At 47.8% G+C, this 14872-nt stretch overlaps 1 protein-coding gene across 1 annotated transcript in view; it reads left to right on the forward strand.

The window, feature by feature from the left end:
- ZNF229 (zinc finger protein 229) overlaps positions 1 to 14872 on the forward strand; it is a 36419-nt gene that overhangs the window by 2449 nt on the left and 19098 nt on the right. Inside the window, exons 3-4 of the mRNA XM_044911369.1 lie at positions 4255 to 4390; positions 5957 to 8195. Coding sequence (XP_044767304.1) covers positions 4255 to 4390; positions 5957 to 8195 — 2375 coding nt within the window. The remainder of the gene's footprint in view (positions 1 to 4254; positions 4391 to 5956; positions 8196 to 14872) is intronic.

Genomic DNA, 14872 nt, shown 5'->3' on the forward strand with positions numbered 1-14872 from the left:
AGAGAGAGCACAAGTAGGCAGAGCAGCAGGCAGAAGGAGAGGGAGAAACAGGCTCTCTGCTGAGCAGAGAGCCCGATGCGGGGCTCGATCCCAGGACCGAGATCATGACCTGAGCCGAAGGCAGATGCTTAACCGACTGAGCCACCCAGGCGCCCCTACACTTCTGAGAATTCTGATTAAATTTTTTTTGGCAAGATTTTCCCCCAAGGCTTTCTCAGTACTAAACATTTTTGCTAATCTGATGGAGCTGGGTGCGTGGCTAAGACCTCTCATGTATTTCGCAGTTCGTCACACAGTGGGTGCATGATGACCATCTTCCATATGTTTGCTGCAGTTGTGTTTTCTCATCTGAGAATTGCTTATGAAAGGCTTTCGCCCATTTGCTTTAATTAATGAAAGGAGCTCTTTCAAGAGTTGGGTTGTTAACTCACCCATCAAAAGTGTTAACAGTTAACTTTCAATCTTGACTTTGTGAATGGTGAGTTGACCATAAAGAAGTGTAACATTTTCGCCTAGTTAAATGATTTGTTAGTTCCCTTTTGAAAATCTGGTTCCATATCTAGCCTTACCCGTTCTAAGCTTAATCACAAAAAGGCACGTAAATGGGTTTTTATTTAGATTTTAAAAACGTTTTAATCTCTAATATGGCTATAACTTGTTTTTGTAAGAGGTGTAAGGTTGACAATTTCATTTTCTTCAAGATGGATAGCCAATCATGACAGTGCCATTTATTATATTTATCATTCATTTGCAGGTCAACTAAAGTACTACTTTTATCATTTATGTATTTTGTATATATTTATACATGTACATGTATATGTATTTAATAGGTATATATATATACACCTATAGGTATATATACATATATATATACCTATATATTGACTTAGCTTTCCTCTAATGGGACTGTTCCTGCATTCTGTACTCTGGTCCACTGAGTTACTTGTATGTCTCTGTATTGTTTTACTATTTATATTGAATATGTACTTTTTTTTTTTTTTAAAGATTTTATTTATTTCACAGAGAGAGACACAGCGAGAGAGGGAACACAAGCAGGGGGAGTGGGAGAGGGAGAAGCAGGCTTCCCGCTGAGCAGGGAGCCCGATGCGGGGCTCGATCCCAGGACCCCGGGATCATGACCTGAGCCGAAGGCAGACACTTAACGACTGAGCCACCCAGGTGCCCCTTGAATATGTACTTTTGAAGTTCAGAAGTTATTATTCCTCCTTTCCCTATTCATCCAGCAAATATTTGTTGGACACCTAAAATGGGCCAAACATTATTCTAAGCCCTGGTGATATATCAGAGAGCAAAACAGATAAAACGCCCCTGCTTTCATGGGGCTGGCATTCTAGAAGGGAGAGAGGTAGCAGAAAGGTTAAAAACAACATCACTGCTTTCAAGTGTCTTGAGGGGCGTAGGCCGGGTGAATTGAGAGAAGGTTCCTGCAGTCATCCAAGCAAAGGCTGATGACGAGTCAGATTAGAGAGGTGGAAGTTATGACGGGGAGAAACGGAGAGATTTAAAGTCTACTTTGGAATAATAATTGGCGGAATTTTTTTTTTTTTTTTAATGAATTAGATGTAGGAAATAAGAAAAAGGAAAGAATCAAGGCTGCCTTGAAGGTCGATGGTACTTGTGTTTACCCACGTTGGGGAGGTCAGAACTATTTGGGAGGAAGGACTCACTTCTGATTGGGCTGTTTCTGCTTCACGATACCTTTAGACACCCAGGTGGTGGTTGGAGTCACCAGGGCTCAGTGTAGACAGCAGGGCTGGATTTATTTAGTTATTTATTTATTTTTAAGATTTTATTTATTTATTTGTGAGAGAGAATGAGAGACAGAGAGCACGAGAGGGAGGAGGGTCAGAGGGAGAAGCAGACTCCCCGCTGAGCAGGGAGCCCGATGCGGGACTCGATCCCGGGACTCCAGGATCATGACCTGAGCCGAAGGCAGTCGCTTAACCGACTGAGCCACCCAGGCGCCCCCAGCAGGGCTGGATTTAAAGATTCGGGAGATAGTGGCAGGTCTACATCGGTTTAATTAATTGTCAGAGCGCCTCTGGCCCAAGCTTTCTCCTGACCATTACACTGCCTCTAGTCTTGGGATTGATCTAGGATTGTGCTTGGAAGTGTGCTCTCTTGGTGGCACTCCTTTTCCAAAATGGGGAGGTGGGTTCCTCTGGCCTGGCCCCTCTGATCTCACTGGGCAGCAGGATAGTAGAGTGGTTTCCGCATGGTTAGCCAGGCTGCCGGAGTTCAGTCCTGACTCACCTCTTGTTAGATGTATGATCTTCGACAAATAATATTCCCTTTCTGAGACCCCAGGTTTCTCATCAGTGAAGCGGAGATAGCACTTGTCACTACCTTGTGAGTAGTTACTGATAATAGAGCCGATGAGAGAACATTCCTGACACTCCAGAAAGTTCTCATTTTCCATGAGTTCTGTGAGGATTAAGTGAGATCAATCATATAAAAATACTTAGGCTAGAGGGACGCCTGGGTGGCCCAGTCGGTTAAGCATCTGCCTTCGGCTCAGGTCATGATGCCAGGGTCCTAGGATGGAGCCCTGCATCGGGCTCCCTGCTCGGAGGGGGAGTCTGCTTCTCCCTCTGCCGCTGCTCCCCCTGTTCATGCTCTGACAAGTAAATAAATCTTTAAAAAATACTAATGCTAGAGCCTGCCTTACAGTAGTTTTTCTGTAAATATAAGGTATTAATATCATCTGCTTTATAGACTCATTTCTGGTCCTCTGGTGACTCACATCTTGGCCTTTATAGTTGTTAAGGTTTAGTGGCTCTGGAACTAGACTCTGTGCATTCAGCCTGAACTAGACCTCTGTCTCTAACTGGCTGTGAGACCATGGCCAGGTTACTTCACCTCCTGGTTCAGGGGTCCCTGAGACCACCCCCACGTTCAGAGATTTGCCAGACCCAAGGGGCTCAGTGTGTAGTTGTATTCATGGCTACGATTTGTTAGAGCAGCATACCTGTTTGCACCTGGCTTCCTCCAGACTTCACCCCACAGGGCTTTTCCCTTTGCTGATTTTGCTTTGTTTTTTCAACCCCACTAAGTCTTAGCTGGTGTAGATGTTGCAGAATTTTACTTACACTCATTACTAATTTGAAATTACAGTAGTTAATTCATTCTTGATATTGAATGTGTACAAAGAAGCACATCCTTTGTGTTTTATTATTTTTGAACATTGTATTCCCGTGTAATTAGCCTTTAAAACAATCCTTTGTGTTCTATTTTATGCATTTACAACATTATTCTGAGTAAGAGTCCGTAAGTATCACCAGACTGCCAGAGGAGGCCATGGAACAGAAAAGATCACAAACTGTGATTTAGAAGACCGTTGCTAACCTGTGTCTTGATTTATAGAATCCTTGAGGACAGGGTTTTTTTTTTTTTCAAGTTTATTATTATTATTATTATTATTTGGTAATCTCTACAGCCAACATGGGGCTTGAACTCATGACCCTGAGATCAAGAGTAGCATGCTCTTCTGACTGAGCCAGCCAGGCTCCCTGAGGACAGGGGTTTATAATCACTTTGATTTCTGCAGTGCTCACAGTATTGCATTAGTAAAGCATTCACACTCCAGTTCTCCTTCACAAAAAACCTTGGGCCTTGGCTCATAACTGAGGATGACACAGCACGATTTGAAGGGCCTCATCTGGTTGTGGATACGGTTGCATAAACACCCACTGGTTGCTTCTGTTCAGCGAGGACATGGAGGCCCATAAAAGGCTTGTGTGTGGAGGGGGTGGGGGGCTAGGGCAGCAAAGAGCAGGATTTGCCCAACTGCTGATGGAGGGGCGAGGGGCTGGTTGGTGAAGAACAGTCATTCTGGCCGAGAAGGTGGTTTTGGGGTGCGTGCAGACATGCGCACTCTAACATTATGCGCTGTTGGTACAGTCGCTGTGGAGGAAAAGCTTAGGTATTCTGCAAGTTAGAGTCAAATTGTAAAATGAACAGACCATATGACTGAAGCATTGTAATTCTATGGAATTGCCTTCAGAAGCGCTTACTTACACTGAGCCAAGAGTAGTTAGCGTTCCTTGCTTTGCTCTTTGTTAACCATGGAAGATCCGTTGGTTAGAATCGACATTATTGGCATCAGACATTAACAAAACTTGGTTTGACCTGCCAGGTGGAGCAACTTCCTGCTTGCTTGCCTACTCTTCCTAGTGACTCCAATTTTACCTTTCATCTGGCGGGTGTTTGTGTTAATGGTGTTTCACGTTTTAGGAGCCATTGACCTTCAGGGACGTGGCGGTGGTCTTCACCGAGGAGGAGCTGAGGCTGCTGGACCGCGCCCAGAGGAAGTTGTACCGAGACGTGATGCTGGAGAACTTTAGGAACCTGCTCTTTGTGGGTAAGGGAATGTCTGGGTGATCGACACTTACCTTGAGTGGAGTGTTCTTGTTCCCTGGGGAGAGGGTATTTCTGGTCTTTGTATACAGGTTAAATCCCATTTTTTTAATAGAACTGTTATAAAGTAGTTTCATTTGGCCAATCTCGAATCTTTTCTCTGCCTGTCCTTCAAAGGCTTGAAAGTCATGGAGTTAGGGCTACATTTTCTGATTACTTTTTGCACCTCAAAAATGCGCCTAAGCCTTGTATTTTCAGGGCAACAGCCTTTCAAACCTGATAAGATACCGTGCCCTTTGGAAAAAAGGCAGAAAGACTTGGGTAACAGAGAAAATCCAGGAGATGCACACCCAGGCGAGAACCGTGGAGCCTGGAGTCCTGAGCAGGCAGGGAGGGGGTAAGCTTGTCACGTAAGGCCCCTTCCAACCCTCGATCTTCCCTGGGGACACCACATACCGTTGTAGGTGATTGTTCTGTGACCTCATTTCTGCTACTCAGTTCCCACCTTCTCATGATTCCTTCATGCTTTCCTTCATCCTCCACATACCCAGAGTGACAGAGGGGGTCCCTGGACTTGCCTCCCTCTGATAGAAACAGCCAGGCAGTGTAAGATAAGCCAGTTAACTCCTATGTCCTATTTATACCCATTGAGCCCATTTAACTCCTATATCCTAGGCATCCTCAGTTATAAACAGTTTTGTGTTACTTCGGCCCTTGAAGGTAAAAATCACCAATAAAGAATATCAAAAAGCATGGATAGATTTTTTTTTTTTTTAACTTACCTGGACGTACACAGTAAACGTGACAATTTGATGACTCACAGTCCCGTGACAGGGATATGTTGAATATTTCTATGCCTCTGTGCCTTGTGTCATGTGGATTCCTAACCGACATTCTCCCAGAAGACCAGGACACAGCTGGTGCACTTTGGAGGATTCGGTGCTTCCTTCCTCCCCCGGGTTCAGCTCACACATGCCCAGAATTAGAGTCACTCTGGGAGACAGTGCTAAGTGCGGCCCTAAAACCAGACTTCTGTGTTTGACTCCCCACCCTCCCCTTCCACACAGCATGGCGGGGTGACTGCACCAGGTTACTCACCCTCTTTGTGCCGTGGGTCCCTCATCCATAAAGCGAAAATGGTAAGGGTCCCCACCTCAATGTTATTCTGGAGGTAAAAGGAGTTAGCGGGTGTATATCGTCAGCATATAGGAAGCATTTCAATAATGTATATCGTCAGCATATAGGGAGCATTTCAATAATGTTGCATATTATTGTTAACAACAACAGCAGTAAGTGAAGAAGTGAATTTTCTCTGCAGAAATCTGTTGGGAATTTCTTGCTTGGCAAGTAGATGATGAGACGTAGTTTGTTACTAGTAGGATCATATTCACATTTAGCTTCAAAGCTTGTTAACGGGAACCTCTTCCTTTTTTTAGACATAAAAGAAGTGCCCTGGTAGTTACGATACACACAGGTGAATTTTGCTCTAGGCTTATTACTGGCCCGAGTCCGAAAGCATGACCTGGCTTGAGATCCCTGAGCCAATTTTGTATTTGTTCTCATCTCTGAATTGTCTCTCACCTCATAGGAGACAAGAATGAAAAGGAAATGGAGTATATTCAAGAAAGAGAATTGAAGTGCCTTTCCTCCAGAGAGCTCTCCTACTGGAAAATCTGGGAACAGGTGACTGGTGAATTAACTGGGAGTCAGGATCATAGAGTAAATCTTCAAGGGAAAAGTTTCCAGTTCTCCGAAGACGCTTCTCCCTGCCAAGGGTGGGAAGGAGCACCTGCTCGGGGTTCACACATTGACCATCTGGTGGGCAGTCTACAGAGACCCATCGGCTCAGAAAATCAAGAGTTTCCACCCTGGAAAGCTGTAAGACGGGTATCCGCTCAAGATTCTTGGATGAAAGCCTTTGTGAATGAGCCGTGGAACATTCGCGAAAGGTGTAAAAAACTTGACAGGCCTGATACAATATATAAGCATGAGGGGGACAGTCACGGCTTCAGCTGGATAGCACGTTGTCACGATGACCGCAGATTACCCGAAAGAGAGAGACCCTGTAATTGCGATCAGTGTGGAAAGGACGGCGTTAAAAAGCTGATACTTCATCGCCCTAGCCCCCAGGAGTATGACCGGAGAAGAAATGACTGCGGACACGGCTTCAGGGAAGAGTCACACCTTCCCACTCATCCAAGAGGGCCCTCGAGAGAGAAACCCCATAAAAACGAGTTCGGTCCGGCCTTGAGGCCGACCGCCCACCTCGAGAGACCTCAAAGGACTCCCTCGGGCGAGAAAGCCTCTGAAAGTCAGGAGTGCGGCCGGCGCCCGAGGCTGAACCCGCGGCGGCCCAGCCGGCCCCGGGCCCCTGCGGGGGACATGCCCTACAGCTGCGACGTGTGCGGGAAGGGCTTCCGGTACCAGTCGATCCTCCTCATTCACCAGGGCGTGCACACGGGCAAGAAGCCCTACGCGTGCGAGGAGTGTGGGAAGGCCTTCGGCCGCAGCTCAAACCTGCTGGTGCATCAGAGGGTGCACACGGGCGAGAAGCCCTACAAGTGCGGCGAGTGCGGCAAGGGCTTCAGCTACAGCTCGGTGCTGCAGGTGCACCGGCGGCTGCACACGGGCGAGAAGCCGTACGCGTGCGGCGAGTGCGGCAAGGGCTTCTACGCCACGTCGGCGCTGCGCAAGCACCAGCACGCGCACCCCGGGGGGCAGCCCTACGGCCGTGCGCGGGGCGGCCAGGCCTTCACGTGCGGCTCGCAGCTTGGCAGGCACCAGAAGGCGCACGCGGGCCAGAAGCCCTACCGGTGCGACAGGTGCGACAAGGGCTTCAGCTACAACTCGTACCTGCAGGCGCACCAGCGCGTCCACACGGGGCAGCGGCTCTTCGAGTGCGACGTGTGCGGCAAGAGTTTCAGCTACAGCTCGGGGCTCCTCCGGCACCAGAGGCTGCACACGGGTGAGAAGCCGTACAAGTGCGAGTGCGGGAAGGCCTTCGGCCGCAGCTCGGACCTGCACGTCCACCAGCGGGTGCACACGGGCGAGAAGCCCTACAAGTGCGCCGAGTGCGGCAAGGGCTTCCGGCGCAACTCAGACCTGCACAGTCACCAGCGGGTCCACACGGGCGAGCGGCCCTTCGTGTGCGACGCGTGCGGGAAGGGCTTCATTTACAGCTCCGACCTCCTCATCCACCAGAGGACCCACACGGGCGAGAAGCCCTACAAATGCGCCGAGTGTGGCAAAGGCTTCAGTTACGGCTCGGGGCTCCTCATCCACCAGAGGGTCCACACGGGCGAGAAGCCATACAAATGCGAAGAGTGCGGCAAGGGCTTCCGGTGCACCTCGAGCCTCTACAAGCACCAGCGGATCCACACGGGCAAGAAGCCCTACACGTGTGAGCAGTGCGGCAAGGGCTTCAGTTACGGCTCCAATCTCCGCACCCACCAGAGGCTGCACACGGGCGAGAAACCCTACACGTGCTTTGAATGCGGCAAGGGCTTCAGATACGGCTCGGGGCTCCTCAGTCACAAGAGGGTGCACACTGGGGAGAAGCCGTACAGATGCAACGTGTGCGGCAAGGGCTACAGTCAGAGCTCACACCTTCAGGGTCATCAGAGGGTGCACACGGGCGAGAAGCCCTACAAATGTGAGGAGTGTGGGAAGGGCTTTGGCCGGAGCTCCTGTCTTCACGTCCACCAGAGGGTGCACACGGGCGAGAAGCCCTACACATGTGCGGAGTGCGGCAGGGGCTTCAGCTACAGCTCGGGCCTGCGGAACCATCAGCGAGTGCACGGGAGTGAGAAACCTGGCAAGTAGGGGAGCGTTCAGGTGGCGCCGCGAACTGTCTACTCCACCCGAGCGCCAGTGCGGGAGGAAGCCTTTGGGAGCGCGGTGTGTAGGGTCGGCTGCGGGGGGAGGCTGACCTGGTCACGCGGCCCTTGCTGCAGAGGAAGGAAAGACCCAGAAGTTCGAGAGACGGGAAGAGCACTTGAGTCGCAGGCCTCCTTGTCTCCGAGAGTCTGTCGCGCGGCGGACTGGCCTTCAGGAAGTAGGATGGGGCCTCAGCAAAGATCGTCACTCTCATCAGAGTCGGCCCAGGAGGGAGCTTTTATAAATGATAGGAGCAGGTTGTGGACGTGGATTCCTGGGTGGGGGTGGGGGTGGGTGGAAAATACCTACAGGTGGGACAAATGTAGGAAAGAATGGTCACCTTACTAAAACCAGTATTGTGTGTACCTTTTAGAAGATCAATTTTACAGAAATCGAAAGATGATGTTACTGTGGGTTGAGGCCAGGCGCTTTTAGAAGAGCAGGAACAGTTAGAGGGAGGGCCCCCCTCTTGGCGGGTGTGTGTGATGCGTCTCCATCACGTTTTTTATGCCACGTGGTGGTGAATGTGTTTTATCTCCTAGAGATAAACTGCTCTCCTAGAGAGGTTGTGCTGAACTGCAGAGCCATTTCATTTTATCAGGTTTGTTCTGTTTTGTTTTGAAGTAGGCTCCATGCCCAGCACAGAGCCCACTGTGGGGCTTGAACTCACGACCCCGAGATCAAGAGACGGACGCTCAACCGACTGAGCCACCCAGGCACCACTCATTTTACCAGGTTTTAAACACAAAAGCCAATTGGCATTGCATTGAATTTATAGGTTAATTTGTTTTATTGCTATCATGAATATAATGCTTCTGCCCCGTTTCATTTCGTAGTGTTTTTGAACAGACAAGACAACTATTAGAGCATTTTAAAGAATCAGAAATACCATTTTAACTTGTCAGAATAGCCGTGGAAAAATAAGAGTCACCAAAGCCACCATCAGTGGGGATCTGTGGAAACCTGCACCTGTGAATTTATTGGTGGGGGGTGAAGAAAAGTAGCCTTTTAGGAAAGAATTTGTCAGTGTATCAAGTTCAAATTTGTATAACCTTTGAAGTGGCAGTAAGTGTGTAGTAATTGATACTTGGGAGATAGTTGCACATATGGAAAAAGATGTATGCGTATGGCTGAGTTAGCATTTTCTTACCATAGCAAAAAAAAAAAAAAATGTTAATACTCCAAGTGTAATAAATTAAGGCACATGTAAATGAGTGAAAACCACTAAAAATATTCAGGTACACCCACATAGACATTGAAGGTTGCCCACAAACCATTTTGTGAACCAGAAAAGTTGGAGAGCCATTTTAGTATGGCCCCGTTTTGTTAATACGTTTTTTGCGTGCGTACGTTTATATAGAGAGAAAGACACAAAAATGTGTGAAAGGTTAGTATCGTAACTGCTTATCTCTAGTAAGTGGGATGCGGGGTGTGTAATACATTTGTGTACTTGTACGTATTTTACTTTTTAACACAGAGTATATATATCAATTTTGTAACAATAGTAAAGCTATTTTTTAAAAAAAATTAGTCTGGTGGAACAGTGCCTTATGGTCAAAGATCCATGTCACAACCTCTATAATTTTGTTGTTGTTGTTGCTTTTTCTACTGTTTACTTAGCACCTAGTACCAAATATAAGGTATACAAATGAACTGAGAAATTTGTGAATTAGATGCTGCATAATTTTTGTTGGGCTTGGTCGGAAATGAGGGTGGTCTGGGTAATTGGGAGGAGCCGGGGTGCTCCACTCTGCATTCTGGCCCTCTGGGACCAGTGAGCCCCCAAACCTGGCTTCCTAGAAGGCAGCGCACCAGGATATGTCTCCTCTAGTCTGACTTCCTTTCCTGGGGCCATGTCTGGGGGTCAGAAGCAAAGTGTCCATAGCTGAAAAGGTTAGCTTTCTGAAGGGGCTTGGAAAAAGTCTCAAGTGTTTTGTGGAATAGCAACTGCATCATTTTAGTCATGGGTGGGCTTTATAGCCAAAGAACACATGTAGACACCGTCCCTGCCCCTCAGACCCTCAAGGTTTGTGGTTGATATGTTAAGCTCTCTAAATGGATTTCCAAAGGAGGACCGCAAATTTTTTTTTCTGTAGTTTTATTTTATGCATTTTTTAAAAGCTCCAAAATTTTAATTTTTAATTTTTTTTTTTTTTAGTTTCAGGGGTAGAATTTAATGATTCATCAGTGGCATATAAAACCCAGTGTGCTTCTTAATGCCCATCACCCAGTTACCCCATCCCCCCCCCACCTCCCCTCCAGCAACCCTGTTTGTTTCCTATAGTTAAGAATCTCTTAGGGTTTCCCTCCCTCTCTGTTTTTATGAAATCTTGCCATTTGCAATGACGTGGATGGAACTAGAGGGTACTACGCCAAGAGAAATAAGTCCGAGAGAGACAAATACTGTATGATTTCACTAATATGGGGAATTTAAGAAACAAAAGAGATGAACATAGGGGAAGGGAAGGAAAAATAAGATAAAAACAGGGAGGACCACAGGTTCTTAAATTGGTCTGGGCAGTATCTCCCCAGTGTCCTGGAAGTAGCTGTCACGTGTTGGCTGCAGCTAGTCATCTGAATGTTTGACCAGGGCTTAAAGGATCTGCTTCCAAGATGGCTTTGAGCATCATAGAGCTTTGAACAGGAGGCCTCAGTTCCTCGGTGGATGTTGGAAAAGGTCTGAGTTCCTCACCACGTGGGTTCCTCTACAGGACTACCCGAGGGCCTTCATGACATGGCAGCTGCCTTCCCTCAGAGCAAGTGGCCAGAGAGGAGAGCGCAAGCAGGAAGCCGCAGGGCCTTCTGTGACCCAGTCTCTGAAATGACCATCCCTTCTGCTTTCTTCTCTTCCTTAGGAGTCACTAAGTTTCTGGGGAGGGGCATTAGGTTCCACCTCTTGCAAGGAGTACCAGAGAACTTGTGGATGGATCTTCAACAAACCACCATACCTACTAACAGCTTGGGAGAATGATTCGGTTCAGTCGACCTTTGTAGATGTGTACTGACCATTCTACCTGCTAGAGGCTGTCCTCGAGATCCCACTGGGTTGCCTAAAGTTTACCCAGGTGCCGATCGGCTGGTGCCATGTCAGTGGCGACAAGGGATACAACAGCGTCAGGGGAGTGCTGTAACCACTATGGATTGGTTGGAGCCAGACGTAGAAGTGCAGTGCTTTCTCTGCAAAATCAGCAGGAACAATGAAGTAAGATGTCACCCTCTGTTGTCATTCTCTTGCAGTCTCTGAATGTTACATGGTAGGAAGGTTAATACAAGTTTCAGGGCCTCTGGGGAGTTGTAAAAACACCATCTGCAGGGCAGAGTCAGAAACTGGTAGTCTCTAAAGAATGATGGTGAACAAGTTGGCTCTAGCTGAAGTGGGTTGGTAGGGGCAGTAAGTCTGGTATAGAATATAGAGTTGATTGTGACAGTAATGTTGTATCCTACCAACAGGGTGACGTGATCATTTTAGAAGGTAGAGTCAGAGACTTTAGATACGTTTCCTTTAAAAAAATTTTTTTTAAGAGATTTTATTTATTTGAGAGAGAGAGAGACAGAGATAGCGAGAGAGCATGAGTGGGGAGGAGAGGGAGAAGCAGGCTCCCTGCTGAGCAGGAAGCCCAACGTGGGGCTCGATCCCAGGACCCTGAGATCATGACCAGAGCCGAAAGCAGACGCTTAACCGACTGAGCCACCCAAGATACCTAGTTACAAGTAGATTTTATGGGTCCAGACAAATTGTAACTGTTCCTCAGAACAGTCCTCAGCCTGAATATAAATATCTCAGGTATAAAACCCAACCTAGTGTTATTCCATCAGGAGATGGAGAATGAAGTACGCCAACTAAGTGAGATAGTCTACTAGCCCACTAGGATGAGGTGGTATGATGGTAGGTCAGAAATTAAATTTGGTTTATTCTCACTTGGGAGATCTCCTGCATCCAGATGTGTCCCTCGGAGCACTGGAAACACCTAAGCCTGTCATTGCCTTGGACCCCAGGGTCACAGTGTAACATTGTATTGTGTAATTTGGCCATCAGGAGCACATGCAGATCATATTCAACCCCTTGAATTTTTACTTCTGACTGACATTTGGTTAATCAGTAGATACTATGTGTCTAAGCACTGGGGATACAACTGTTAAGGTGTTTGGGCCAGAACGCACAAGCGAGAAAGTAGTAGAAAATGAGGTCAAAAAGGAGAAGCTAAAAGGGAATAAATGAACTAGGTTGTGGAGAGTTGACATATTTATCACAGATATTACTGAGGCATGTGAAAGGAAACCTCTTCATCCAGTAGTTTTAGGATCTCCCAAAATTAAGGGTCACTCCCGCCTCTGTGGCAGATCTTACTAGATTTTTTTAAAATCACGATGAAACTAATGTCAAGATATCAAAAGACAGAGCGAGGCCAAGAGAATTTCGCTGTCCCTGTATGTGCCATGAGTTGCAACGCCAAGCTATGTAGCTGGATATCCTGCCCACTGCTTGGAGGTGGGGGTCCGCAATTACCTGTCTAGTCCAGGACTAGAGCTGGCAAAAAGAGAATATGTTCTCACCCGTTTTTGTGTGCTTTTCTTCCAGGCCAGAACTGTGGGTTTCTGGTGAAATCCTTATACAGTTTTCTTACCCAGTGAGGGCACAAAACATACTTCCTTTAACAGTAATCTTAAAATGCAAAAAGTAAATGCCACCAGGGGAGACTTCTCAAAGGGAATCTGAAACCTTTCCATGTCTCCGTGATTTGTGGAAATAGGTCTCTTATAAGAGACTCCCTCCCTACCCCCCACCCCCCACTCCCCACTCCCGACTCGTGTTATTCCCTAATTCAAAACAGAAGGCACTGGGTGTTAATAATCCTCTCTGCTTTACCAGAGAAGCGGAAACATGAGAGGACTCTGAACTCTCAAGTGTGGAAGATTTTCCAGAGTCCCCTTCAATAGAAACAAACCGTGAAATGGGTATTTAAATGAGTTTTTTATGGGGTGTGTCCGCAGAATAAGAACCTGTAAGGGTTTTCACTAAATTGGGAACAAGTGCTCATTTCCAGGTGGTGGAATATTGGATCTTGCCCCTCCTTTATATCACGGGTGGAGAGTGATTTGTCTTAATTACTGTTAACATTTCACTGTTACTTTATCACCATTATTATTATTAATTTTATTGTTTTAAATAAATGGCAAGAGTGCGGGTGGCCCCAGTGGGGCCACGGATCCCCAGGGAGCCGCCCGACGCGGCTGCGCTGCGGCGCAGGGCCTTCTGGGGGTTGTAGTCCACAGGCTTCCTTGAGCATGCGCTTTGGGCACAGGCGCTCGCTTGGGGCGACATTGTCTGCGGCGCTGAGGTGAGTCCGGCCCGGACCGCACCCGCTTCGGCGGCGTCGGGGGCGATGGGGGTGGAGGGTGTGTGTAGCTGTGACCCGGCCCTGTCGACGGGTGGGAGGAGTTGGAAGCGGGGACTGGTGGCCAATGGAAGAGCCTCCTCGGCGGGGCGGGCTGTTGAGGGGCTCGCCCAGCATTCCCTGGGAAGAGGTGGGAGAGCTTGAGCTCGGTTTCGGGGGGACTGATTCCGGTAGCGCCGCTGCAGGTTTCGGGATAGGGGCTGTGCATCCCCGCGTTGGGGTTGGTGTCAGTCTTGGAATGTGCATCTCTGGCCCGGGGCGGGTTGGCTCGGGTTTGGGGGAATAAGTGTTTCGGCCAAGCGTCCCTGACTGCGGAGAGGGATTGGCTCAAGCAGTTCATCACCGAGTATGGGGGACTGCTTGGGCTGTACATTCCTGGCCTTGGCAGGGCGGGCAATTCGGGCTCAGCAGCCCTAGATTCTTGGAGTCTTGGATTCTGAACCCTGTGTTTGGGATTTGGCAGCCCTGACTCTGGGGGGGGGTGGGGTGGCGGGGCATCTTTGTTCCCCAAAACTGGGTTCACTTTTGGTGGGTATTGAGCCAAAAGATACAACCAAGCCCAAAAATAGGAAAAGGAAGATTTTTACTTGCAACAAATAGAGGGGAGCACGGGGGGATATTTTCCAAAGCAGTGTCTCCTGGAATAACAAAACTGGGGACATTTTAAGGTAACGGTGCATACATATTCATGAAGGGGTCTGTGCAGTGGGGAATTCAGCCTGGAATTGGGGGGCAAAAGTCATCTTAAGGTGACAGAGCCCAGGTCTGATGGAAGTCATGAGGGCTGGCAAGGGTCAGCTTCATCAATTCTGTGGCTCCGGTTGGTCTGGTATCTGGGTGCTCAAAGGGGTTTAGATCCTGAAAAGAGAACTCAAGAATGTGCTTGCGGTCACTCTTCACGTTTGAATCAGCACTGCGAGTTTTACCATTGATTGATTGTCCCTGATACGATCAGGCTATCTCCTGGCCTAATAGTGGCTGTTTATTCTTACATTCTTTTGTTCCCTTAAAATTATTAACTACTGAGTTCTATTCTGCAATTTCAACGTATCCCAGGAAGTTCTTTGAGGAAGAAAGTGTTTTGGACAAATAGTGCCTGTCAGGCTTAGATCTCAAGATGACTGGGACCTAGAATGACTAAAATAACTTTTCTTATGTCAAGAAGCTATGTCTCATCTTTCTTGGGGGACCCCTAACTCTTTCTGCTTACATCTTGACTTTTC

Source organism: Neomonachus schauinslandi, chromosome 16, assembly GCF_002201575.2.
Source record: "Neomonachus schauinslandi chromosome 16, ASM220157v2, whole genome shotgun sequence".
Lineage (NCBI taxonomy): Eukaryota > Metazoa > Chordata > Mammalia > Carnivora > Phocidae > Neomonachus > Neomonachus schauinslandi.